This window comes from Sminthopsis crassicaudata, chromosome 2 (assembly GCF_048593235.1).
Source record: "Sminthopsis crassicaudata isolate SCR6 chromosome 2, ASM4859323v1, whole genome shotgun sequence".
Classification (NCBI taxonomy): domain Eukaryota; kingdom Metazoa; phylum Chordata; class Mammalia; order Dasyuromorphia; family Dasyuridae; genus Sminthopsis; species Sminthopsis crassicaudata.
This window is the reverse complement of record NC_133618.1, coordinates 305,754,358-305,779,974: the sequence shown is the minus strand read 5'-3', so window position 1 is coordinate 305,779,974 and position 25,617 is coordinate 305,754,358. Positions and strand designations below refer to the sequence as shown.

General features: G+C 35.1%; 1 protein-coding gene across 3 annotated transcripts in view; it reads right to left on the bottom strand.

Annotated features, from left to right (window-relative positions):
- The window catches only part of STON2 (stonin 2), a 197,317-nt gene that overhangs the window by 95,285 nt on the left and 76,415 nt on the right, over positions 1 to 25,617 (bottom strand). For 2 of the 3 annotated variants that reach the window (XM_074284892.1, XM_074284893.1), the window contains exon 4: positions 18,099 to 18,296. In XM_074284892.1, coding sequence (XP_074140993.1) covers positions 18,099 to 18,296 — 198 coding nt within the window. Of the gene's footprint in view, positions 1 to 18,098; positions 18,297 to 21,512; positions 21,652 to 25,617 lie in introns of those variants that run through there. The other variant, XM_074284894.1, reaches the window with a different exon arrangement.

The window sequence follows — 25,617 nt, the reverse complement described above, 5'->3', positions numbered from 1 at the left end:
GTGTGTGTAGTTTGATTCTCACAACTCTGTGATATAGATTATCCCCATTTAATACATGACCAAGACAGACTCAAATTCAAATCTTTCTAAATCCAAACTCAGCATTCTATTTACTACACTGCCTCACTGCTGGTACTATGTAACTTTCTAAATACAAGTAGTTATTGTATTTTTCAAAATTGAAATCATGACATCCAAGAGGTTCATGGGAGAATCCAGAAGGGATTTCAAGGCGATCTGAGTGACAATACTGGGCATAGTTCCATTAGAACTTCCACGAATTAGAATTTCCATGCCTTTCCTATAAAGCTTTGCAGTATCCTTACATACTTTTAGTTTCTTTCCTTTTTTCCTGATTCCTGGCTTACTTGATGAGAGTCTCAGGGAAGAAATTTGCTCTTATTTCTAAAGGGCCTTTCTTGGTCATCACTTCTCTTCTCATTTTAAAGAAGTTCACCAGGCCCATTTGGATGGGCAAAACAAAACAAAACAAAATGCAGTTCTATCATTTGCTCCTTCTCAACAGAATGTAATCATTTCCATTCTTTGTATATGTGACAGATAGGAAAACAGAAATCATAATGCTCACTGAACAGACCCTAAAAAAAAAATCTGAAAATTATAACTGGTCTACAAAGAAAGGAATCTGGAAGGAGGATCTATAATCCCACATCTAATTTGAGATACAGATTAATTATGAAGAATCCAAGAGCAATGTCTATTTTCACCTCCCTTTGCCTAGTTTTTTTTTTTTTTAAATTATATATTGTGTCTAGCACCATACTAATTAACATTAATACATGCTCAAAATATTTGTGGAATATATGTAGACTACATGTTGTTTACTTGTACAAGTCTGATTTATCTTCTAGAACTATCTCCAAAATCTTATTATTCTACCTGATCAATAAAAAAAATTTCAGTCTGTCTTATGAACTTTGGGAAGTAATGTGGCACAGTGGACAGAGTACTAGGAGAATAAGGACAATCTGGGTTCAAGTCTCACCTTTGAGAATTATTAGACAAAAGTTTATTGGTGACCCAGCTAACATCTTTGAGAATGAAGAAATTCATTAAGACAAAATTATATGTGAGTTGTGGTAAGCTCTGTTCATGTGCTAACAATCATAAGTCCTTGATATATTGCTATATTTAAGTTCCTTTGTTATATACTAGAATTATACAGTGTTTTTCACAAAAACCTGCCCCAGGATTTTTTCCTAAGAACATTGCAAAAAATATAATTTTAATTCTACTAAAGAATCTCTGAGCATAGTTAAGTAATCATCAGCAAACCTCAGTGGTAAAGTAAGACAGATGTTCATTCATGTGTAGACCTTCGTCAATATCTCAAACTTGAGTTTTAAGTAGCAGTGAACTTTCCCATGTTCATAGTTGAATGGCACTGAATGGCATTATTTAAATAAGTAGTACACAAATACTTACTGAAGAACTCCTTCTTTGGAGCAATGTATCAGGCATTGCTGGGGAGAAAACCACAAAGCTGAGGTCAGGACTGGAAGATCTAGCTGGGTAAGTAATTCCCAGTACCCATTCAGTGGAGCATCAAAAAATCTAATTGAGAGATTCATGAAGCATGACAAGTTTTTAATTTCCTCTCCTTTTTGTAATTGTCTGCTTTCTGTCTCTGAAGTAAGCAACTAATAACCTTTCCAGAAACCTAAATTTACTCAGGCAAAAGCAAAAAAAAATTGGTGGGTAAAAACTAAAAGTTTCAGTTCAGGAAACATCTCTTATAGCACATCTAATCCCTCATAGACATCTAGGCCACAATGCCCTATGCTAAAGAGTTTTCCTTAAATTTCTAAAAACATCAAAAGCCAGTGGAAAGTTTTCTCTCCTTAGCAGAACTCCCAGCTTCCCTCACTTCCTTCAAGACTAAGCCTGAATGCTACCTTCTATAGTAGGTACTTATGCCTTCCCTCTAGAATTTTTTTTTTCCATCTAAGATATATATTTTGTTTGCACATAGCTATTCATTCAATGAGCTCCTTGAGGACAGAGATTGTATTTCTGCTTTCTGAGTATCCCAGAGTTTAATGCTGAGCATGACACATAGACATCATTTAATAAATGCTTGTTGAAGATGTGATGATCAACTATGATGGACTTGGCTCTTTTCAACAATGAGGTGATTCAGACCAATTCCAATAGACTTGTGAGGAAGAGAGCCATCTGCATCCATGAGACTGAATGTGGTTCACAACATAGTATTTTTAAAAATCTTTTTTGTTGTTGTTGCATATTTGCTTGCTCCTTTCTTTCTCATTTTCCCCTTTTGATCTGATTTTTCTTATGCAGCATGATAAATGCAGAAATATGTTTAGAAGAATTGCATGTTTAACCTATATTTAATTACTTGTTGTCTGGGGAAGGAGGGAGAAAAATTTGGAACACAAAGTTTTGTGAGAGTGAATGTTGAAAACTATCTTTGTACGTATTTTGAAAAATAAAAAGCTATTAGTCTATAAAAATGCTGCTGACTGACTAATTATAGAGTAAGTCGTAAGGTAAGAGTTAAGAGAATTCTGGCAAATCAATTTCTTTTATTTTTTAAAATTTCTTTTTATCTATCTATCTATCTATCTATCTATCTATCTATCTATCTATCTATCTATCTATCTCTCTGTTTGTTTTGCTGAGGCAACTGGGGTTAAGTGACTTGCCCAGAATCACACAGCAAGGGAGTAGTAAGTGTCTGAAATCAGACCTGAACTCAGGTCCTCTTGACTTCAGGGCTGGTGCTCTATCCACTGCACCAATTAGCGGCCCCAATTTCTTTTATTTTGTATGTGTTTTGTGATCTAATTCTTGCCTCAGGATTGTGGTGGTCTAATTATACAAAATTCTCCTCTTCATTTGATGTCATTAAGAACAGTTAGCCTCCATATTCAAAAAACCCTGTTTTCATGAAAGCTAGCAAAAATGTCTTCCATGACAATTTGAACATGGAAAAAAGAAGCAAATTGAAGCAAAGGTTAAGGGGGGAGGAAAAAAATCTAACATAAAGGATAAAAAATTAAGTGCAGGATGAAGATGGACCAAAAAAGAATTGATTAATTACCATGACTCTGGCATTTGCTCACACTTAGGAGCTATACAATAAGAATTATCTCCATATAATTCAAAATTCTGGATCTATCACTTATTACTTATGTGACACTGAGCAAGTTGCTTAACACCAGTGTCCTCTGCTTCTGCATTTACAAAATAAGGTAGTTGGACTAGATGACCTCTTTCAGCACAGCCCTAAATTTATGATCCTATGTCATGCAGCAGTTGGCAATCTAAGAAGCACTGGAAGTGGGAATCAGGTTAGATTTTAGATCTGCAACTAAGTAGTTTGCCACCTTGTGCAAGTCTTATTTCTCTGGGTTTCATTTTCCCCCACATGAAAAATGAAGGGGGTTGAAGTAGGTAGCTTCTAAGGTTTAAAGGACAAATTATAGAATTCTATGGTTTTAAGAAATATCCACAATCACAACACATTAATTAGAATAACATTTCTCTTTCCACAGATTCTCAGCCAGATCTATTTTAAATCTAAATACTTATAGGATATCTCAAGTTACAGCTTATTATCTGAAAATGCAACTGAAATCTTTTCCCAGCTCAAAAAATGTTTAAATAAGTTCTTTATGCAAAATACTGTACTAAGCAAAGGGGCAGATACAAAATTAGGTAAGACACAATCTGTATCCTCATTTATGTTGTTTTTTCCCCCCTGATTCCCACATTTCTTGATGAGTCTCAGGATCAGAAATTTACAGCCAAAAATTATCTTAGTGGTAACCTGTTCAAGCTGTGTCATTTTATAAATGAGAATACTGAGTCCCAGAGAGAAGGAGTGACTTTTCCATGATCACATAAATATTAAGTATCTGGATTCAAATCCAGAATAAATAGTTAGGATAAGGACCTAAGAGAAAGATTTTCACTCCTAACTCACTTTGTTATCCCACAATATTAGTATCAAAATTGGTGGGAAAGAATCTTTTCTAACACCTGTGGAGAATTTACTTAAAGACAGAGATGGTGCCTTTCCCAAGAGAATCTGACAAGTGTAGTGTGAGCTGTATAAATTTAAAATATTAAAAAAATATGGGCAGAAACTTTTTCTAGGTTATCTTTAGATGACCAAGTATTTTTTAAATTAAAGCTTTTTAATTTTTAAAAAGATATGCATGGATAAATTTTCAACATTAACCTCTGGCAAAACTTTGTGTTCCAATTTCCCCCTCCTCCCCCAGATAGCAAGTAATTCAATATATGTTAAACATGGTAAAAATAAATGTTCAATCCAATATATGCATACATATTTATGCAAATATCTTATTGCACAAGAAAAATCAAATCAAAAAGGAAAAAATGAGAAAGAAAATAAAATGCAAGCAAACAACAACAAAAAGAGTGAAAATGCTATGCTGTGATCCACACTCAGTTCCTACAGTCTTCTCTCTGGGTATAGATGGTTCTGTTTAACATAAGATCATTGGAACTGGTCTGAATCATCTCATTGTTGAAAAGAGCCATGTCCATCAAAATTGATCATCATATAATCCTGTTTCTGTGTACAATAATCTCCCTAGTTCTGCTCATTTCACTTAGCATTAGTTCATGTACATCTCTCCAGATCTTTCCGAAATCATCCTAATTGTTTCTTACAGAACAATAATATTCCATAACATTCATATACCATATCTTATTCAGCCACTCTCCAACTGATGGTCATCCATTCAGTTTCCAGTTTCTTGCCACTACAAAAAGAGCTGCAACAAATATTTTTGCACATGTGGATCCCTTTCCCTCCTTTAAGAATTTTTTCAGGATATAAGCCCAGTAGAAAGTTGGATCAAAGGGTGTGCACATTTTGATAGCCCTTTAGGCATAGTTTCTAATTGCTCTCCACGATGGTTGAATAACTCACAACTCCACCAACATTGTATTAGTGGCCCAGTTTTCCTATAACTCCTTCTAAAATTCATCATTGTCTTTTCCTGTCATCCTAGCCAATCTGAGAGGTGTGTGGTAATGACCAAGTATTTTCAAAGCAAGACTACTCTTCCTATCTGAATGAAAATAGAACAAAGGCTTACAATTAAAATCAAACTTGGACTTTTTCTGATGTTGTGGAAATTGCTCAAAGAGTACTACTGCTATCTTCAGATTTGGTCATTCAATAGAGATTTAGTTCCAGAATGGTCTTTCAAAATAAGCATGGTGTTCCAGTAATAATACTGTATTTAGAGTCATTTGGCCAGAGTCTGATGCCTGGTCTGCTACTTATCTGAATGAACATAGGAGGTAAAGAACACATTTCTCTACTATACATAAAACAGGAAAGTTGGCTTGGATGATCCCTGAAGTCAGGCTGTCAATAAACATTTATTTATTCTATCTACTATGTGTATTAGGCACTGTGCTTAAGTTATGAGAATATAAAGACAATCCCTTTTTTCAAGAGTGCTCTACTCCAATTTTCCTGTCATTACACTTTTCCCCCCTCCTATTCAACAATGATAACTTCTCTTATTCCCACTCCTGTAGGAGAGAACTCAAAATCCCCTTTTTACTTGAAACTTCCGAACCAATCTATCATTTCCATTAAGAATGAAGGAGCTTTTCTAGGCTCCCAATCCTATGGAACAAATGTAGATGCTCATGCAATTTGGATGAACAGAAAATCACCAACAACATTCTTTCTATAAGATGGAAGACCTCTAGGCCTTATCATTAACCTTGTTACTATACCTTCCAAATCTAAGGGCTACCCATATAACTTACTAATGTAGGAAGGATTTTTAGGGTCTTGCCATCAATATCTCTGGTACACCATTAGAAATTCCTGGCTTTTTCTTGGGAATAGCAGCTGAATTCTCTTATATTTGTTGTATTACTCATTTAGAGAGTGCCATTTTTGAGTTTAAGAGCCTATCTAACTTTTCCATTTCTTTCCCCAACTCTTATTAGAGTGCTCGGTACATAGTAAGCACATAGAAATGTTTTCCTTTTATCCTGGGAGTTTGCATTCTTTGGAACAAGCACACACACACATATGTAAGATTGATTTAAAATACAAAATAGCTAGAGAATTCTAGAATTCAGGGTAGAGATAACAACTAACATTTATATACCATTTTAAAGTTTGCAAAACATTTTACATATATTATAGTCAAAAACACAGAAAAGCTGTCCTGAGATGGACAACGTAGAGGATGAGGAAATTATTGTTATTATTGAAATGAAATAATAGGTGTATCACCTATTTTTCTCTTTGGAACAACTGGAAAACATTAAGATAACTATTTTTAAAAAGGTACAAAAACAATGCATGAATAATGGGTCAAAGTGCTGTTGAAATGTAATTCAATCAAAGAGTTATTGTTGGGTTCTGGGATATTAATCCAAATGAAGAGAACCAAGGATTCTTATTTAAAAGACCTTTAAAGCATAATCTAAACATACATACAAGGAAAAATAAACACAAGTAACTGGTTAATAATGGAAATGCCAAGAGTAGGACCTATTTTGATAGTTAAAATTTTTTGATGATATTTTGAACGCTGAAATTCTATTTCAACAAATACACATACAATTTGCCAAAGAAACTAGGAGTGGTTAAGTAATTTAGAATATTGCATAAGACTACGGATAACAGTCAACTAACTTTACCTGAGGATAATGAATGTCTATTCACTTTTTGTTAATACTAAAGTTGAACTTTCAAACAGTTTTACAGAGGGAAGGAAATATAAAAACCTTAGCTTTCAATAATTAGAAGAATTTCCAAAGAACATTTTGCTCTATCCAGGAAGACTAATGTGGTCATACAAATTTTTATATCACCGATGAATGACTGTTAGGTATGAATTTATATTACAATCTGAAGTCTGAAGAAGCACATAAAAAGATGGTATAAATAATAATGTGGCAAAATCTATATCTCTTTGATTCTGTCAAGTTTGACAGACTATTTAAAGGGTCAGTTACATTTCTCATTTCACCCCAAGAAAAGTCAGAAGAAGGAAAAATAATTTCTAACTGAAAAAAATCAGGGAAGACTTTCTAAGTTTCTCCCTAATAAAAAAAATTGTATAATTCCTAGAACAGTGAACTACCATTTATGTTTACATAAATATTGAATTTAAAATAAACTTAAATAATACACACAAGACTCCACTCTGTATCTGTTGCTCTGCCTGATTTCAACTTTATGGAATAAGATGCCCCCATGACAGCTACCTCCTGCTTCCCTTCTCTTTTTTCTTTACTCCTTTTGAGTGCTATATCTCCCCATTTGATTGTAATCTCCTTGAGGTCAAGGACTATCTTTTTTTATATTAATTGTATTTCTAGTACTTAACATAGGGCCTGGCACATAATAGATACAGAATACATTTTTAACTGAAATGAATGTTTGCATAATTTTTTTCCCTATGATCTCTTAATCTCATTTATGGGAATCTAGAAAAGACTAAGCACAAGATCTATTAATAACAGAGCCAACATTATCATTCACATGGTGACACTGATGCAGGCTCTGTGGCAAACCTGTATGGAAGAATAAAAAGTCCAACTAGGTCTTGACCTGAAACACCATTGCAAAAAGGAAAGGCATGGAGAAAGAAAAACAAAGGCAATGGAAAGAAAAGAAAAGGGGAAAGGGAAAGGAATCTTAGGCATTGTCAAATAAAGTATAAATGAGATCAGTGTAATACCACCTTTTATTTATATAGTACTTTTTGATATTTGATATATTCAAAGTATTTGATATATTTTGATATTTGATATATTCAAAGTATTTTCACATATATTTTATCTTATTCAATCCTTACAACAATCCAGTAGAATAGGAATGGGAAAAATCATTATCTCCATTTTGCAGATAAGGAAACTAGACAAAGATACATTTAAGAACTAAGCCCATGATATGCAACTAGGAAATGACAAGGCTGGGTCTAGAATTCAGATTTTCCAATTTCTAGCCTAATTTTCTTAAATTATGAGACAAATCCTGTCAAGAGTCTACAGAAAGGCTAATGGTTACAATTAATAGTCAATACACATTAAATGCCTACTGTATGTCAGGTACCATGTTAAGTGCTAGGATACAGAAAGAAGCAAAAAAGTCACTCCCTGATTTCAAGGAGCTCACAATCCAATGTGGGAGACAACATGCAAAAATATACAAACAAGCTATATACAAGAATAATTGGAAATAAGAGAGGGAAGGCACTAGAATTAAGAGGGGGCAGAAAAGGTTTTCTATAGAAAATGAGATTTTAGTTGCCAGGGAAGCCAGGAGGTGGATGGAGATGAGGAGGGAAAGCATTCTAGAATGGGTGGGCTGGGGCAGGGGTGAGGGATGAGGAGGGAAGAAAAATGTCCCTAGCCAAAAGAAAGATTATCTTGTTTGTGGAACTTCAAAGATGCCAGTATCACTAGATCAGAAAGCACACGGGGGTGGGAGGTGTAAGAAAACAGGAAAGAGAAGAATTGGGTGATGAAGATTTCTGATAGCCAAACAGCATCCTAACTTTGACAGGAAGCCACTTAAGTTTATTGAGGGTTGCCATGTCTAACCTACACTTTAGGAAAATCACTTTAGTGGTTGAGGCAGGCAGATCGACCAATAAGATATTGTGATAGTCCAGGGGTGAGATGATGAAGGTCTACACCAGAATGTTGGCAGCATCAGGGAAGAGAAGGGGCTGTATTGGGAAGGTAGTACAATAGTGAACCTGTCAAGTCTTGGCCACAGATTATAGATGGAGGAGGCTGTGAGCCTGAGGGCCTGGAAAGATGGTGTTGCCTATAGTTCTAGGAAAGGTAAGGGGTGGGAGTGGTTTTGGGGAAAGATAATGAGTTTGGTTTTGCAAATGTAGAGTTTAAGATATTTCATTTACTTTAGTGGCAAGTGGAGATATTTAGGAACCTCTCATAGTTCTAAATGGCAAGATATTATCAGATACCCTATTTTCCAGAACTAAGCCTTTCCCCTCCCAACAAAGCCGTGCCCTGAACTTGACATAACAATGATCTTTTGCATTGGTACCTTCTGGAACTGTTGGTCCCTGAGCTCAACAACAGGCCCAGACACAAAACTGCTATGAATGGACTTTTTGTTGCTAATCGATCTTGCCTCATTAATTGCTGTTGTGCTTCACTACTGTTGTTACACTATATTGTTTCACTCTTTGTACAACCATAAATCGAAGTTTAGCCACAGAAGTGGGTCCTCCCAATAGATTTGGAGGCCCAGCATGCATTTAATCTGCCTCCTTCTTGAAAACCATTTCCCTCACTTTGAAATTAAACTTGTTTGACTTCTGATTCTCCTGTTTCTAGTCTGCTCAGCTCAGCTCTGGCCATCCACAGATTAGAGGCTGGTTCCATCTAGTTGACATAAGTGAGCTTAAATTCTTATAGTAGCTTACATCTAGTCTATTTACCATGAAGCAAAAACACTCATTTCTAAGAAAAAGTAAGTCAAAGCTTAGAAGACATTCTATTACTCTGGCAAAACATCATTTTAATGAGGGAAGTATAATTAAATACACATGTTTTAAATTTGCCTTTAAATACATGTAGTTTTAAATATGATATATGTTTGGCAAAATACCGGATTGAGTTTTGCTAAATCTAAAATGTTTAAAATACAGTTCAAGGATATTTGGTGGAGCATGAGAAAAAAATAGATTTAACCATCCCTCAAAGAGTGGACTAATTTCACAGAAGAAAACATTTGGCTACTTAACAAAGAAAGCACAGAGCATCAATAAACTCTCTGTTTTGTTAGTATTCTTGATTTTCATGCTGTGCCACAACTTTCCCCTGACAGAACTACAAATCAATATTCACATTTTATGTATGAGCACAACCCAACTACAGTTAAGTTAAGATAAGTAATGTGGTGGGGAAAAAAATCACTTGAGGTTAGGATACCTCAGTTCCAGACCCAGCTAGCTGTGACCAGGAATCAATTACCACGGATTCTTGAAAAAGATGAAAATAATAAAATGATTGACTTTTATATAGCACTTAAAGGTTACCAAGATATTTATACATACCTCACAACAAACCTTGGCGATAGGAAGCACTAACTTCATTATCCATGATTACATCACTACATTAGTAGAATATGTCAGAGGCAGGATTGAAATATGGCTCTTCCTGACTTCAAGCTTAGAACTCTGTTCCTTAAGACAGGTTGCCTTTTTAAATAGATAGGTTGTGACCACTTAAATTTTAAAAAAAGATCACCATTAGTCAATGAGAGTTCATTAAGACCAAGTTCAAGCTTCCTAGCTTGGCATCCCAAGCTCTACATGCTTCCCACCCTCCTCCCACTTTATGTCATGCTACTCCTAACTTATTTCATTCATACCCTACATTTACAATATTTCAGCCCAACTGAAGCATTCACCAGTCTTTATATGTATCTAGTGATTTTCTGCTTTAAGTCCTTGCTCAAGCCATTTATTATACCTGGAGTCCCCATCTTTACATCACTTTAATTCTAGAAATCTGATTTATATTTCAAAGATCTAGCTCAAATACCATCTCCTCCTTGATTTTCTTAAGTAAAAAATGGCCTTTCTTTATTATAACCTCTCCTAGCCTTTATTTATCTATTTTGTTATTACTGCATTTTTTTTTTTTTGGAAGGGGAACTTACTATCTGGCATTGATTATACATCTTCTGGGCTTAAATTACTAACAATAGATTTAACAATGGGACCAAAGAAATCTAGACTCTGAAAGAGTTTTTGTTTTGGCTGTTAGTTCTTTTTTTGTTTGTTTGTTTTTTGGTCTAGTGGTGGTGCTGGTGGTGTCTGTGTGTATTGGCACCTGCATGAACACTGCATGGAACAAATATACCTTGGTAGCAAATCATGTGAAAAAGGTTTTAATTTAAATACAAGTTCAATATAAGTCCATAAAGTGACATGGCTATTAAAAATCTAATACTATCTTAGGCTGCATTAACAGAAGTAAGTGATGAGATCAAAAGAAGTAATGCTCTGGTCATACAATATCTGGGGTATTAGGTTCAATTCTAGATTCCTAATATCAAAAGGAATTTTCATAAACTGGGTGATGTCCAGGAGAGTAAAAAGGACAGTGAACTGTAAAAATGAATTGCAAACATTATTACCTTAAAATCAACTGAAAGAATTCAGAAATAGTTTTTCAAAAAAGAAGAAGAAGAAGAAGAAGAAGAAGAAGAAGAAGAAGAAGAAGAAGAAGAAGAAGAAGAAGAAGAAGAAGAAGAAGAATAGAAGAAGAAGAAGCAAAAAAGAATTAATTTGGTAAAGAAGGGATGAAGTCATTGTTTGGAACTCTTAATTATCTGTCAATGCCTTGATTATGCCTTCTAGACCAAATTCTCCAGGGCCTGGATAATTGTTGGCCCATTCACATCTCAAGGAGGATAGCAATTAAGTCTCAGAATTGGGGATAATTGGATTGGCCCAGGCTATTGTGGAAGTTAGCCATCTCTTTGTATTGGGCTTATAAAAAGAAGCAAATAGACTTGGTAGAGTACCTAAACAAACAGTTGAGACTTGACAGAAAACTTTGGTGAGGAGGAGGAGGAGGAGGGGCAAGTGGTTCAAATCTGTATATTGTCACAGTCCCCTGGAACCACCTATCCCCTTTCCTCTAGATAAGTTGACCAGATATCTGGTGGCAGATCATTTTGACCCAAAAGAGGGCAAAAACTTGGGATAGTAGAACAGTGGCAAGACTTCCTGGCCATGGAACAGGGAATAACAGGCTATGTGATAGGATTAATCTCCAAGAAGTTGTAAAACACAAGTTTTCTGAAGGTTTCCTCAGACTTCCTGGGCAGAGATTTTAGTGCAAGACTCATCAGATGAAGGAGAAGCAAGGAACTAAACCAAAACATGGAGGAACAAAACTGAATTTTGGTCTTCACTTTTATCATTCAGATAATGCTTTCAAACAATTTCTTTTTTCTTAGAGGGTGAGGGAGATTCTAAACTCTTACGGTAGTACTATAAGTCAAGGTCTAATAAGTGTCCTGGGGTAAAAAATAAGACATCTTAGAATGTGAATGTGTTCTCCTTTACAGGGAGTACAGACCTTTAGTGTAGTATAGCTAATGGGCTATATAGGTTGGATGTGAAGCTAGGAATATTGGAAAGGGAAGGAAATTTGAACTGATTATAAGTTATTGAGAATCCTTTGTAGTTTTCTGCATTGGGGTAAAAGAGAAGGTAGATGTGAAATGAGTCTATGATGATTTGGGGGGATAATCCCAAAGACTGAACTAGGTATTTAGTAGAACTTGGGGTCCTGTCTACTGATTACAGAATATTGGAACTCATGCATGACAGCAGTTTAGATAGATGAAGACAATAAATCTATGAATTAGACTCATGTTGCTCAAGGGCACTAAGGACTAATAGACATTAGAAAGAGACAAAATTTATTTCAATACATGGAACTGGAATGGGTTGCATAGGAGAAAGTTCTCTGTGATTGCAGTTATTCAAGCAATTATCCCATCTCTGTAAAGTACATCTTCATTGGGTAAAAAGCTGAACTACTAGGTATCTTCTAAAGGAAGTTCCTTACAATCTGTTAGCTTAAATATCTAGAGTCTAAGAATCATCTAAGAATTAGGGGACTTGTTTTGTTTTGTTTTGTTTTTATTGTTAAGCTCTTGGATGAAAAGGCAACTATTTCTTATTTATCTTTGCACTGCCTTAAATATACAGCCTGATACTTCAGACTAATTTACCTCTCTCTTCCTGGATCTATTTATGCTTTTAATTTTCTTAAGATAACCAACTCCACCAGACCCCCATCTTGCCTTCATTTTTTAATATACATCTCACTGTTCTCCTATAGCTAGATATAAGGTAAGCAATATTCTACTGATGTCTACTCATTTCCATGGGACAGAAATGTTTTGGGCCAAGATGCAAAATTCTCACTTTTGCTCTTCAGTCATTCCTCATACCACATTAATGCCTACAGTTCGTATACATAATATTACATACAAAGGGTGAATTATTTTTTAAAAGTCAAAATAATATATCACTAATAGGAGCTTTTTTCAATTCAGAAATCTATTATTCCCTGTTGGAAATGATTTCAAAAGCAAGGTTCCTTCAACTCTCTTTCACTTCAGCTTCTAATTTGAAATCAGGTGGTATTGAAGAATTAATTTTTTCCATTGAGGACTGATAGGGCTTCTCAGTTTTGTCAAAACTAGAAATGTTTGTCCTTATGGAGGAAAAATGAAAGTAAAGAGTAGGTAGAATACATATAGTTTCCATTTACAATTATGTGACCAGACAAATTGTCTTGTGCTGGCTGCTAAATCCCCACCAGAACTCTTGTTTTAATGACAAAAGCTAGCAGCTCTGAGAAGTATATTACAATATAGGAGTCAAGTGAACAGGGGGCTCAGGAACCATAATACTTTCAATTCAAAGAGGATTTTGCCCTGTCCTCAGGACTTCAAAGATCTAAGATGAAATGAATAGCATCTGTACATGGCTATTATCCAGAACTTGCTGTGTTGCTGAGCAAAAAAGATGATTATTTAGTCTCAAGACTGAAGCTGAAATTCCATTGCCTCCTCCTTTCTATATCTTTTCTATATCCACCTTTCTCACTATTTCTACCTCTACTTTAAACTCATACAGAGAAAAAAGTTGAGCTTATAGAGAGCTGACAAGAAAGATACAAAACTAGCAATCATTTTTCTCAAGGCCAGTCTTACATCTCAAAACTCTCAAAAGATAGAATAGCTATTGCCATTAACCTTAAAAACAAAACAAAACCAACACAAACCTTCACTTGATCCTATGATGCCCACTGGCTGTCATCCTATATCTTTCTACCTCTTCATGGCTAAACTTCTTGCGGAAGTAATATATACACATTTTCTCTTCTCTCATTCTCTTCTAAAAACTCTGAAATCTGGTTTCTCATTTCATTATCCAACAACTTTCTCCAAAATTAGCAATGATCTCTTAATTCCCAAATCATTTTAAGATTCTCTCCAGCCATTGATACTCTTGATCACCTTCTCCTCTTAGATACTCTTTTTCCCCTAAGTTTTTATGACCCTTCACTGGTTTTCTTCTTTACCTATCCAAACACTCTTCAGTCTCCTTTTCTAATTCTTCATCTATTTCATATGCTCTTTGTGGTATCCCCAAGCCTCTATCCTTAGTCCTCTTAACTGTTCCACAAATTCTATGATCCAGTTTTACTAGACTACTTGAAATTCCTTGAACAAAATACTCAACTCCCATATTTACATTGACTACTCCCCATTCCTAGAAGACTGCCACCTTACCTCCATCTCTTAGTTTTCATGTCTTTCTTCAAAATTTAGCTCAAAACTTATACTCTATAGGAGGCTTTTCCTAGTCCTGCCAGTTGTTAATATTATTCCTTTTCAGGTTTCCTTCTTCTACTATGTATTTATCTTATACATACCTGGTAATGTATATATTGTCTCCCCAATCAAAATAGAGGGCAGAGAATTGGTGGTGGGTTTTTTTTTTTTTTTAATTCTAGCATCTATCTTAGTAATTGGCACATAGTAAATACTTAATAAATGCTAACTGATCTGACCTGACTTGTTTCCTTTTTATATCTCCTCACTCCTTCCCTAGGAATTAAGGATCTGGAATTAAAAGGGACCTTGGAGGCCATCTGATCCAATTCTCTGATCTTACAAATGAGAAAACTGAGGCCTAAAGAATTCAAATGATTTGCCTTAAGATAACAAAAATCATAAGCATAGTAATTGAGACAAGACTCGAAATTAAGTCCTCTGACTCAAGCAGTGAAACTTTTTAAAAAATAAGATGGCTAATACTTTGGTTACAACTACATAATGTTAATGTAGTTTATACCCACTAATTTCATGATCTTGTAACCTTAGTACTACCAGGGTAGCTATTATTTCACCTAGAGATGATAAGCAAAGCAGTTTGACAAGGAATAATATTTCATTAAAAGTATACTGAGGTATCTAACTTTATAAATTATGTCATCAGTTTTAGTTTAAATAGCTTACAATTTCTAGATGAGATTATTGTCCCAGGTATGACATTAGTTTCTGACCAAGGGTCATGCACTCATCTAATGCTTAATGAAAAATATCTATGCTCAAACTTTTCAATGTTTGTCTTAGCCTAAAGGTTAAAGAAATCACATTTTTTCATTTTTCTTTTTTTTTTTTCAAGTGTTCATTTGGAAAATATTTGATAAGAGAAAATGAACATATCTGCAAACAAAATACCTGAATGCTATGATCAGCTTTAGTCCTACATTTGATTAAATCAATATATCTTACATAAAGCTTCTTCCTAGGTCTAGGCAAAGAATAGGAGAAAAAAAACCTAATTGAAGGACATATACTGTCTCCCATCCTTAAAAAGCTTGAACTTGTCTGTAAAGGGCTGAAACACTGAGTTGATGCACTGAGGTTGAATAACGGAGCACTTAAGGCTGTATAAGAATATGCTTGGAAAATGGCCCTTCCCACATCCTGTGCTGGCCCAATCGTTTGGTGTATACAGAGAATTGTAGGAGGGACTGGGGGTGGAGTAAGACTAGCCAGAGTCACTTCTGGGAGGGAGACAAAGAAGAGAGGTCTTAGAGATTCTGCTTCTATCCAATTCACTCCTATCCCTAAAGACCAAAAATAAAGACCAAGAACTTTGGCTTATCCTGACTCCCGCTGATTCTAAGGTATCCAGGGTGCTAACTCAGTCATTACACTTGTCTCCTAAAGAATCACCTGAGAAGAGCATCCTTCTGCAAACAGATTTCCATAACAAACAGGATAATTTATATTCAATCAAGTAAAACATCTCAGCAGTTAATCTGTATTTCCCTACATTTAAGGAGACTAACTGCATTAATACAACTGTGTCCTTAAACAATGACTCACAGCTCTGCTCAGAATGGGAAAAAAACAGCTTTTTTTCTAAAGCAGTCTCTTTTTCCCCATTGAGTCATTGAGTTAAAGTAGCTTTACTACACAATCCCACTCTCCCAGAACTTGTATCTTATTTATATGATTGCAAAAGCTCATTTTTGCAAATGTAACTGGCTAACAGGTGCTATCTAAACTGTTGCTCGGATTCAGGTAAGTTGCTTAAAGAAAAGAATATTCTGAACACTCTTGCCTCATTTTTGTCTTTGCATCTTTAAACTGGATAAGCTTAGGTGTCTATTAATTTCTACCATTCAATTCCTTTCTTACTTTCTGGACTGGGATCAGACCCTAGGAGTAATTTTTATTCAAGTCTGTCAGAAAATCATATTAATGAGAAAATGGAGACACTAGAATTTTACCTTTGAGATAAATTAATCATGTCTATGGCAGGTGAGCCATATTTGAAATATCATTATACACTAAAGCTTTTCCATGTTAAGATTTTTAAAGTAATACTGTCATAAAAACCAGGTACAGGGATCCTCCAAAGTGTATGTTAGACCAGACTCTCCCGAAGTGAAAAAAATTCCTTCTGGGGAAGGAATGAGACTATGGCGGAATAAAGAAACAGTAAATCACAGAAGGAACACAAAAGAATTGCTGAAACTAAGCATAATCTTAGTGGATACACATTTCCCCTCTTCTATCCTCTCCTCAAGGCTTTGAATAGGAGAAGGCTGAGGCTTCTTAAGAATCACAAGGAAGACAATGTGTTAGCTTCATAACTGACCAGGTCATTTGGAAGATTAACTAGTCAATCTTTATCAATTAGTTGAGGACTCCTGATTTTTCTCTGGGAACCCAAGAGTAGCAAAGTGTCTGAAAATTGCCTAAATACTCTAGGAATGGACTTTCAAAAACCACTTAAATCTGAAATGGAGAGGCAAACAGCATTGAAATACAAAGTGGCCCACTTCCTTCACGTAGAAATCATTAACAGCAGTAGAAATCAACAAGGAAAATATATTTTGAATTAAAGAAACAAATGAAATAGTATACACCATTTCTTTTACATAACCTTTTTTTCTTACTCTCAATCCAGTACATCGTCAAAAATATATATAATATATAAAGTATATATTATATATGTTACATAATATATATATTAAAGATTTCAAATACAAAAGCAGTCAAGAAAGGCTTGCCCACTTACCAGTATTCCACAGGCGAGGAAAAGTAAACATCACTCTCTAGTTTACTACTTAGTTTAGAATTAGGGTTCACAGGAATGCACAGACTGATATGAAGAATATTTAGATTATGACAGGAAAAATAGCAAAGGAACAATAGAATGGAGCAGTTTCTAGGGTTCCAATTTTTATCTCCTTCCAGATGCTGTCTGTCTCTTTTTTAAAATGAACTTTATTGTATGTCAATAGAACTCTGCGGGCAGAAGAGATTTGTGGGAGGCAGAGAAAAGATGAAAGATTTAGCTTTGTACATACTGTTCACAGTTCATAGATATATGAAGGGGAAAATAAATGGATAGGGGAAAGGAATGATGCTGAACAGAATCTGCAAAAAATATCCATAAAATAATAACAACAATATTAATTAGCACTTATATAATTTTTTTTTTTTTTTGGAGGCTGGGGTTAAGTAACTTGTCCAGGGTCACACAGCTAGGAAGTGTTAAGTGTCTGAGACCAGATTTGAACTCGGGTCCTCCTGAATTCAGGGCTGGTGCTCTATCCACTGTGCTACCTAGCTGCCCCACTTATATAATTCTTTAAGATTTACAACAAAACACTTTATATGTATATTATCTCATTTGATCCTTACAATAATGCCAGAATGAGACTAATATTATCCAGAATGACACTGATAATGATCAAAGCAAATTTGAACTCAAGTTTTCCTAATTCTAAATCCAATTCTAAATATCCACCATGTCACTTAATAATCTCATATGTTTCCTGACATTAAAATTCTGGTGAATCCAATGAAATCTGCCTTCTTATTGCAATTTTTATGTTACCTTGGATGGATAAAGTCCTAACAAATACCACAAACCAAACTGGAAAAGAGAGCTTTAAGAAAAGAGAGATATTGAAATGTATTTCACTTTGATTTGTCTTACCAGCAGAATCAGCTCCTGAGGCTCCACCACTTGTTTGCTCTTCAGCATCAAGAGCTTGCATGTCTATATATGATGGGCCAATACTTGGGCTACTAGTGTCCTCAGAGTGGGTGGTCCAGCTGCTCTCTGAAGTGAGGGGACATCTTCCCAAGGTGTCAAAAGAGGGACATGTCCAGCAGGACATAGTTAGTGGTGAGGCTAGAGACAAAAAAAAAAAAAAAAAAAACTACTATTAATGAATAGTGCTACCTTCACTGAAATTGTTTCTCCCCTTTAAGAGTTCAAAAAGTTTTCATAATTCTTATCTCATTTGATTCTCAAAGTAGTCATCTGAGATAGAAGAGTAAGTAGAATGAAAGAAGAAGCTAGATAATTTATTCAAAGACACATCATAGGTGATATCAGGTTTCTATTTAGCATAGACTTTAGATTATAGCTTTGCTCAAAACAAAAGAGAAATTAATTTAGCAGCAACATTTTGAAGTTCCTGCATTTAGAGGTATATCATCAACCTCAATATAATCCATTCATTCATATTCCTGAGCAAAGGTATTTGTGTTATATTTAATATTACACCTCTGAGCACAGCTTATAATTATGCTTATTTTGTAAAGGCTATTGTATATATACCTATAATGGTTACCTTCTTCCTCTTTCTTTGTTGCCCTATCATACTTTAACCCTCTAACTCAAAACCTATGTTTTCTAGGAAACTTTCTCTGATTTTCCCCAATCTGTAGCATTCTTTCCCCCTGACCTCATATTCCATTTAGCTTTTATCTCTCTTAGTTACTCATGTAATATTTTAAAATTCAATCAATTTTTTTTTCAATGAACAAAAATTTATTTTCTCTCTCCCCTACCCCATCCATTGTGGGGGAGGGGAATTCTTGTGAAAAATGGGTATAGCCAAGCAAAACAAACTACTAATCAGGTACCATAATACAAAGCTTTTTAAACTGTGCATCATGATTCCCTATGGGGGTTGCATAACTGAACATGGGGGTCACAAAATTATGATTTATTACAAATAAATGTTTTTATACTTTTGTTACCTATTTTAATCTATGTTTATATATGTATACTTATACTTATATGCCTATATACCTGGAGTCACATAATTTCCCCCCCCCCCCCCCGAGGCTGGAGTTAAGTGACTTGCCCAGGGTCACACAGCTAGGAAGTGTTAAGTGTCTGAGATCAGATTTGAACTCGGGTCCTCCTGGTGCTGGTGCTCTATCCACTGCACCACCTAGCTGCCCCCCACATAAAATTTTCTTAAGCAAATAAGAATTGGGAGCTAGAAAGCCCATGATATATTAGACTTACCTGTGTTTGGCACACTTTTCCCTGCTGTGCTATAAGTTCCACAAAATTACTAACCACTAGTATCTTATTTGTTCTTGCATAGCTCCACTGTCTAGATTAAAATTATTTTAGTTGTTCAATTGTGCCTGACTCTACATGACCTCATGGACCATAGTACATCAATCCTATCTGTAATATCTGGGCTAGCTTTCTGGAGGATCTCTAGATAGGCCTTGGTCTTTAGGTAGAGAAGTAATGAAGGCAGGAAAGTCACGAAGATGGTCAAAGATGCAGTCCTGAGTCTTCTCTATGCCTGTGTCTGAGACTCCTTTGGGGTCTGTGTGTGAGAGTCCTGCTTCCTTGATTTAAATACACCTTTTCAGAGTTTGGTGTTCTTACCTCCCTTCCTGAGAAGTCAGGGAGGGCATGATAACCTGTGTTCTAAAACAAAAGAAAGCAGGAGATATAGAGGGCCAGAATTCTGAAAAGGTGTACTTGAATCAAGAACAACAGGGCGCTTATAGTTAAGTATCTACTCAGTGTGAAATAATGGTTCTCTAAACATACACTCAACGTGATAGTGATGTTAATGGACAGTTGGCACATGCTCAGTTGTTGTAGTGATATAATCATACTGAGGTATTTAAGAGAGAGTCTCTCACACACAGACACAGAGAAGACTCAGGACTCCATCTTTGACCAGCCTCATGGTGGCTGCCCTCCCTTCATCACTTCTCCACCTAAAGACCAAGACTTGTTCAGAGATCATCCAGAAAGCTAGCCTGGACATTACACCTATCCATGGGGTTTTCTTGGCAAAGATACTACAGTGGTTTGTCCATCCATTAAATTAGAGTTAAGTGTCTGAGTCTGGATTTGAAGTCAGGTCTTCTTGAATCTAAACCTAGTGCTCTATACATTGAGTCATCTAGCTGCCTAGATAGTGCTATGCATATAGCAGGCATTAAATAAACGTTTATTGTTTTAGTCTGGTTCTTTGTCTTTTGGTTAGAAATAAAGATTTCTTTCTTCTGGGTTAAACTTCTCCCCACAAATTTGATATCCTACAATATAGTATTCCAAATTCACTATTGGGAAAAAGTACATTATCTGGATTATTTTTGTTTTATGGCCCAAATTCAGCATTTTTTATGTCATATTTGGAGATTAAAAGTACAGACTTTCAAAGCACTCAGAACCCTAGATGCCACCTTGCCTTCTTGAGAAAAGCAGGATAACTAAAATTATCACAGTCACTACCTTCACATCTTATCCTCTCAAATTTACTCAAAAGCACAGAATATCTCTGGTTAATGACATGTGTGAGTTTATTCATTTGGAAGTGTCATATTCAGTTCAATAAATTAAAGAAAACATTATGTTTGTTCCATGCATAGGTGAGCTAGCTATTCTGTGAAATATAATGATGAACCAAGGTATAATCCCATCTTTCAAGAAAAACAGTCTTGTAGGAGAAATAAAATATGCACAGATAACCTACCACAAATAAGAAGAAAAGTGAATGGGGGAGGTATGAACAAAGGACACTAAAAGACTTAAGGCAGGAAAATGACTTAGGAACATCCTTGTGGGAAGATGAGACAACTGTGCTGGACTTTGGGGAAAAGAGAAGGCTTAAATGGGCAAAGATGTGAATATGTAGTAGAAGAGTATTTTGTCTATTGCTGGTACTGGAGACTGTACCCACAAGACCACAAAAGTAAGAGAGGGAAAAACAACAGTGGTAAAGAGCAAGTAATCTAATATGGCTAAAACTCATAATACATGAATAGGAATAATGTGAAATAAGACTAAAATGGTAGGTTAGGCCTTAGGAAGTGAAGATAGACACTCAGTGGGGAGTATGAGGGCAGTATATTAGGAATGCTCCTCCCCAAAGAAACCTCATTTGATCTAACACCAGGGACGTGAGGTGGGGGTATTCAAGCAAGTTTTGGTATCCCTGTTTGCTTTCTGAAGAAATATTGCTGAGGTGACAACTGTGTTCTGAGACCTCAAAGGGCTTTCACAGCTCTCATCTCAGTGTGTGGTAAGCTATCATGGCTCACAATGTCCTCCCATCCCAGGAATTTAACAGCTTCTTACCTCACCCACCCCTCTCTCTGCCAGTGAAAATTCTTCCCTTTCTTTAAGTAGAATTCAGGTACCACTCCCTCCAAAGTGCCTTCTTTGATGCTTGAGTTAAATTAATTTCTCTCATTCAATTTCACATAATACTTTGAATCCTTTTCCTATGCAGGAAATAAAATACAAATGACAAAGAAGTTGGCAACCCTTCTGGCTAGAAGTACATTTGTGAGATAGTATAGAAAGAAAGCAGAACACACACACACACACAGAACCTATGTAAGGTACTTAATAAATGCTTGTTAAATAACATGCAAGAGTGTGTGCATAAGATTTGTTAGGTATGCATAGGAACATCCTTTCTCAGAAATGTGGCTTTGTGTTTAATTTAATATCATACTATGTTCTCTTAAAATTTTAAAGTTTAGATAATTTTATTTTTCAATAAAAATGGAATTTTATAATATAGATGTTGTAGAAACACATAGGAAGTTGATATTACTCATGACATGCCTTCCTCATGGTGACGCTAGTAACAGTGTTAAAAGGGTATCCTCCTAATTGAGAGAAACAGATTAAAGGGTGGGACACAGTCAGTGATTGGTTATAAGGTTGGGGAGTGGTTCAAAAAGGAGACAAGGGAATGATAAATCTTACATTCTACCAACTAGTAGTTAATTTTTTAAAATTAAATTTAGATTTATTTAGTTTGATGACTATAAAGAATGTATTTTCTGACTGGGTATTCAATAAATACTCATCTTTAAAAATTAAATTCCCTGGATGTGCAACTTGAAATGCATTGTACATGCTTACCTTACAAATAACATATATGTATAATCCAGCTCATATTTGTTATATATTTCACATATCTGTTTTATATATGATGTGTTCAGGATGTGTAGATAAAAGAATGTTAACACATCCCAGAATAAGAAAAAAGTTAATAGCATTACTTAAAATATATTTTAAAAATAATAAAGTGCTTTCAGTCTGTAAGCTTAGGAATTCATAAAATAGATTGTTTCTTTTCACCTCTTCCCTTCATCAACCACACACAAAAGGAGAGACTTTTACGTTGATTTGGTCAACTAAAAGGAACATGAATTCTCCTAACCCATAAAAACATACTGCCAATCAAATGAACAAATGAGCTAATATTTGCAAAGCACTCTATAAGTTTTAAAGCACTGTATATTAGTTATCATAATATGCCATTAAAATGTTTATAAAAACTTATTACTATTATCTTAGGACTATGTCATTTAGAAATCAACTAGTAGAACTTCATTCTACAGATAGAAAGTGAGGTTTAAAGGAGGTAAAAAACCTTGACCAAGGTCAAACAGCTAGTAATGTATATGGCATTTAAAGCTAGATGTACTGATGGTAAATCCAATGCTACTACTTAGAGATGAAAATGTATTAATTATTTTCATTCTGGCTAGTTTCATTAGATCTTCCCAATCTTTTTATATTTAACAAGCCTCAAGCTGAACTTAAAGAACAACTCTTTCTAGAAGAGGGAAGACAGATGTCAATGCAGCTCACTAATTGCTTTTTCGGTTCAATACGTTTGCTAACTTATGTCAGTTTAGAAATCCGTTAATGTGGCAATTTATTTAAGTCCCTAATGAAATTCACTCAGACCATAAAATTAGCTAAAAGGGCTTAGAACTGATTCTCTCCTAGAAGGCAAGCTTAGGATATTTATGCTATGGAATAGATTCTATTGTCACCTTGTCAAGCTCCTCATCCCCTCCTCCAGCCCTTTCCTGCCATAAAATGGAAAAACAGAAGACATTCAAATCTGCTGCCATTTTGCAGCTACCCATGGGTTGTTAACTAATGGTACCTTTTCTTTAGAATTCTGAGCCACTTAGTAGATAGTTAAACTGAAATAAATTCAGTAGAAAACAACTTATGTATGGATTAAGTTCTAAAGTCAATAAGAAAAAAATCCCATATGGTCAAAATTATCCTTGAACATTCCTTAAATCACCCAAAAAGTACAGTACAATATCTTTTAACACTTGCAATTAGAATATGATGCACCTCCATTAAAGGTGTTCTGGATACATTTTCCTTATCATAGATTTTGATACAATAACAGGCTATATATATTCACCACATCATTAGCTAATGGGCAGATTTATAGATAAGTGATTAGTTCAATTTTCACTTTCTTTTGTGGTTTAATTATGATTTCATCAAAAGAAGTACTAAGTGATTGCACCAGTGATTCATTTGGAGGAAGTAGGCTAACCCTCAGAATGCTCTAATTGTCCTAGATTGCCAATTTGGTGCTATTCTGGGATAGGCTGAATTTAGGCTTGTTTGGTAGTTCAGGCTAGGAATTAGAACACAAAGACACATTTGTGGGCCATAAAATATTTAACAAAGAGAAGCTTATCCAGTCATAAAAAGGATCAATAAGGATACAACATTGATTCTAACTAGCAAGGATATTAATTCTAAGGAGCAAGGATCTCAACTACTTTCCCATCCATTAATCAGTCCATCAAGTCAAGTCCTTTCCTAAGTGCTTACTTAATAACTTAAAATGTAAAAACAACAATAGTAACAATTACAAAAGATCCTGCTCTTAAGGAGCTTGGTTGTTGTCTACCAGGTCAGAAAGATACTGACTCAAAGGACAGTGGAATTCTTTTAATCTTGAATAATCTTCATCAGCTAGGCTTTTTATACCTCATGGAGCCAGGAAACCATTCCAAATCCTAATCTCATAGAACAGTGGTCCTCAAAGTGTGGGCTTTTCAAAAAAACTCCCTTCCCCCACTATAACATTTTACAAAGGAACCTTTGTATAGGTATATCCCTTTGATAGGAACAATTGACTGAATTGAAGCTTGTAATCCTAAAAGGATAGGTTAGCTTTCTTTAGCTATTTGATTGAATGAAAATCAAACAATCTGGAATTATTTGAGAATTCAAAGGGAAAATAAAAAAATGAGAAGCCAAGAATTTAGCTTTTTAAAAAAGTACATCAGTCTACTTAAAGCTTTAGCTAAAACCTACAAACCCATAAGTAGGTTTCAATATGTTTCAATAAGTCAAACCAACTGGGATTTGAGGGTTATAGCAGTTGACAACATGGAAGTAATGGAGATGGATATTATATGTAGTCAGGAAGACCAAAATTCAAATCCTACCTCAAAACACTTACTAGGAGTGGGACCCTGGACTAGTGAACCTGTTTTTTCCTTAGTTCTTCATGGGTCAAATGGGAATAATAATGATATTTACTTATCAGAATTGAGATGACGATCAAAAGAGAAGACATAAATAAAATACTTTGCAACTTTTGAAGTGCTAAATAAAAATGCTAGATAATTGTTTTTTATTACTTCAAATAGTCTAACAGAAGAAGGCTAATTTTGTGATGTATTTCAGAAAACAAAATGTCTTCCATACATGCCCTTATTTTGCCCTTAAATTTCTAGACACAATTGTTTTTTGGTCCAAAAGACAGAAAGGAGATAAAAAAAGGATTATTGATTTTTTGTATCTTCCTGATAAGCAAATCTTTCAGATGTCCCTCCTCCAATTTGTTGAATGGCTAAATTTTCTATTGGTACTGGATACATCCTCACAAATGACTCTTTCTCTGGATTTGAAAATTAATTTCGCCAATGCAAAAAGAAATTTTTAAAAAGCTAACAAGGAGAAGAATGCCCTAAGAAGCAATATTGGCCAAATGGGAAAAGAGGTATAAAAGCTCACTGAAGAAAATAATTCCTTGACTATTAGAATTGAGCAAATGGAAGCTAATGACTTTATGAGAAATCAAGAAACAATAAAATAAAACTAAATGAATGACAAAATAGAAAATAATCTAAAATATCTCATTGGAAAAAGAACTGACCTAAAAAGTAGATTAAGGTAAGATAATTGAAAAATTATTTTTTTTTCCCCTGAGGCTGGGGTTAAGTGACTTGCCCAGGGTCACACAGCTAGGAAGTGTTAAGTGTCTGAGATCAGATTTGAACTGACATCCTCCTGAATTCAGGGCTGGTGCTCTATCCACTGCGCCACCTAGCTGCCCCATTCGATAACTTAAATGAAATGGAAGAATACCTTCAAAAATATAGCTTGCCCAGAT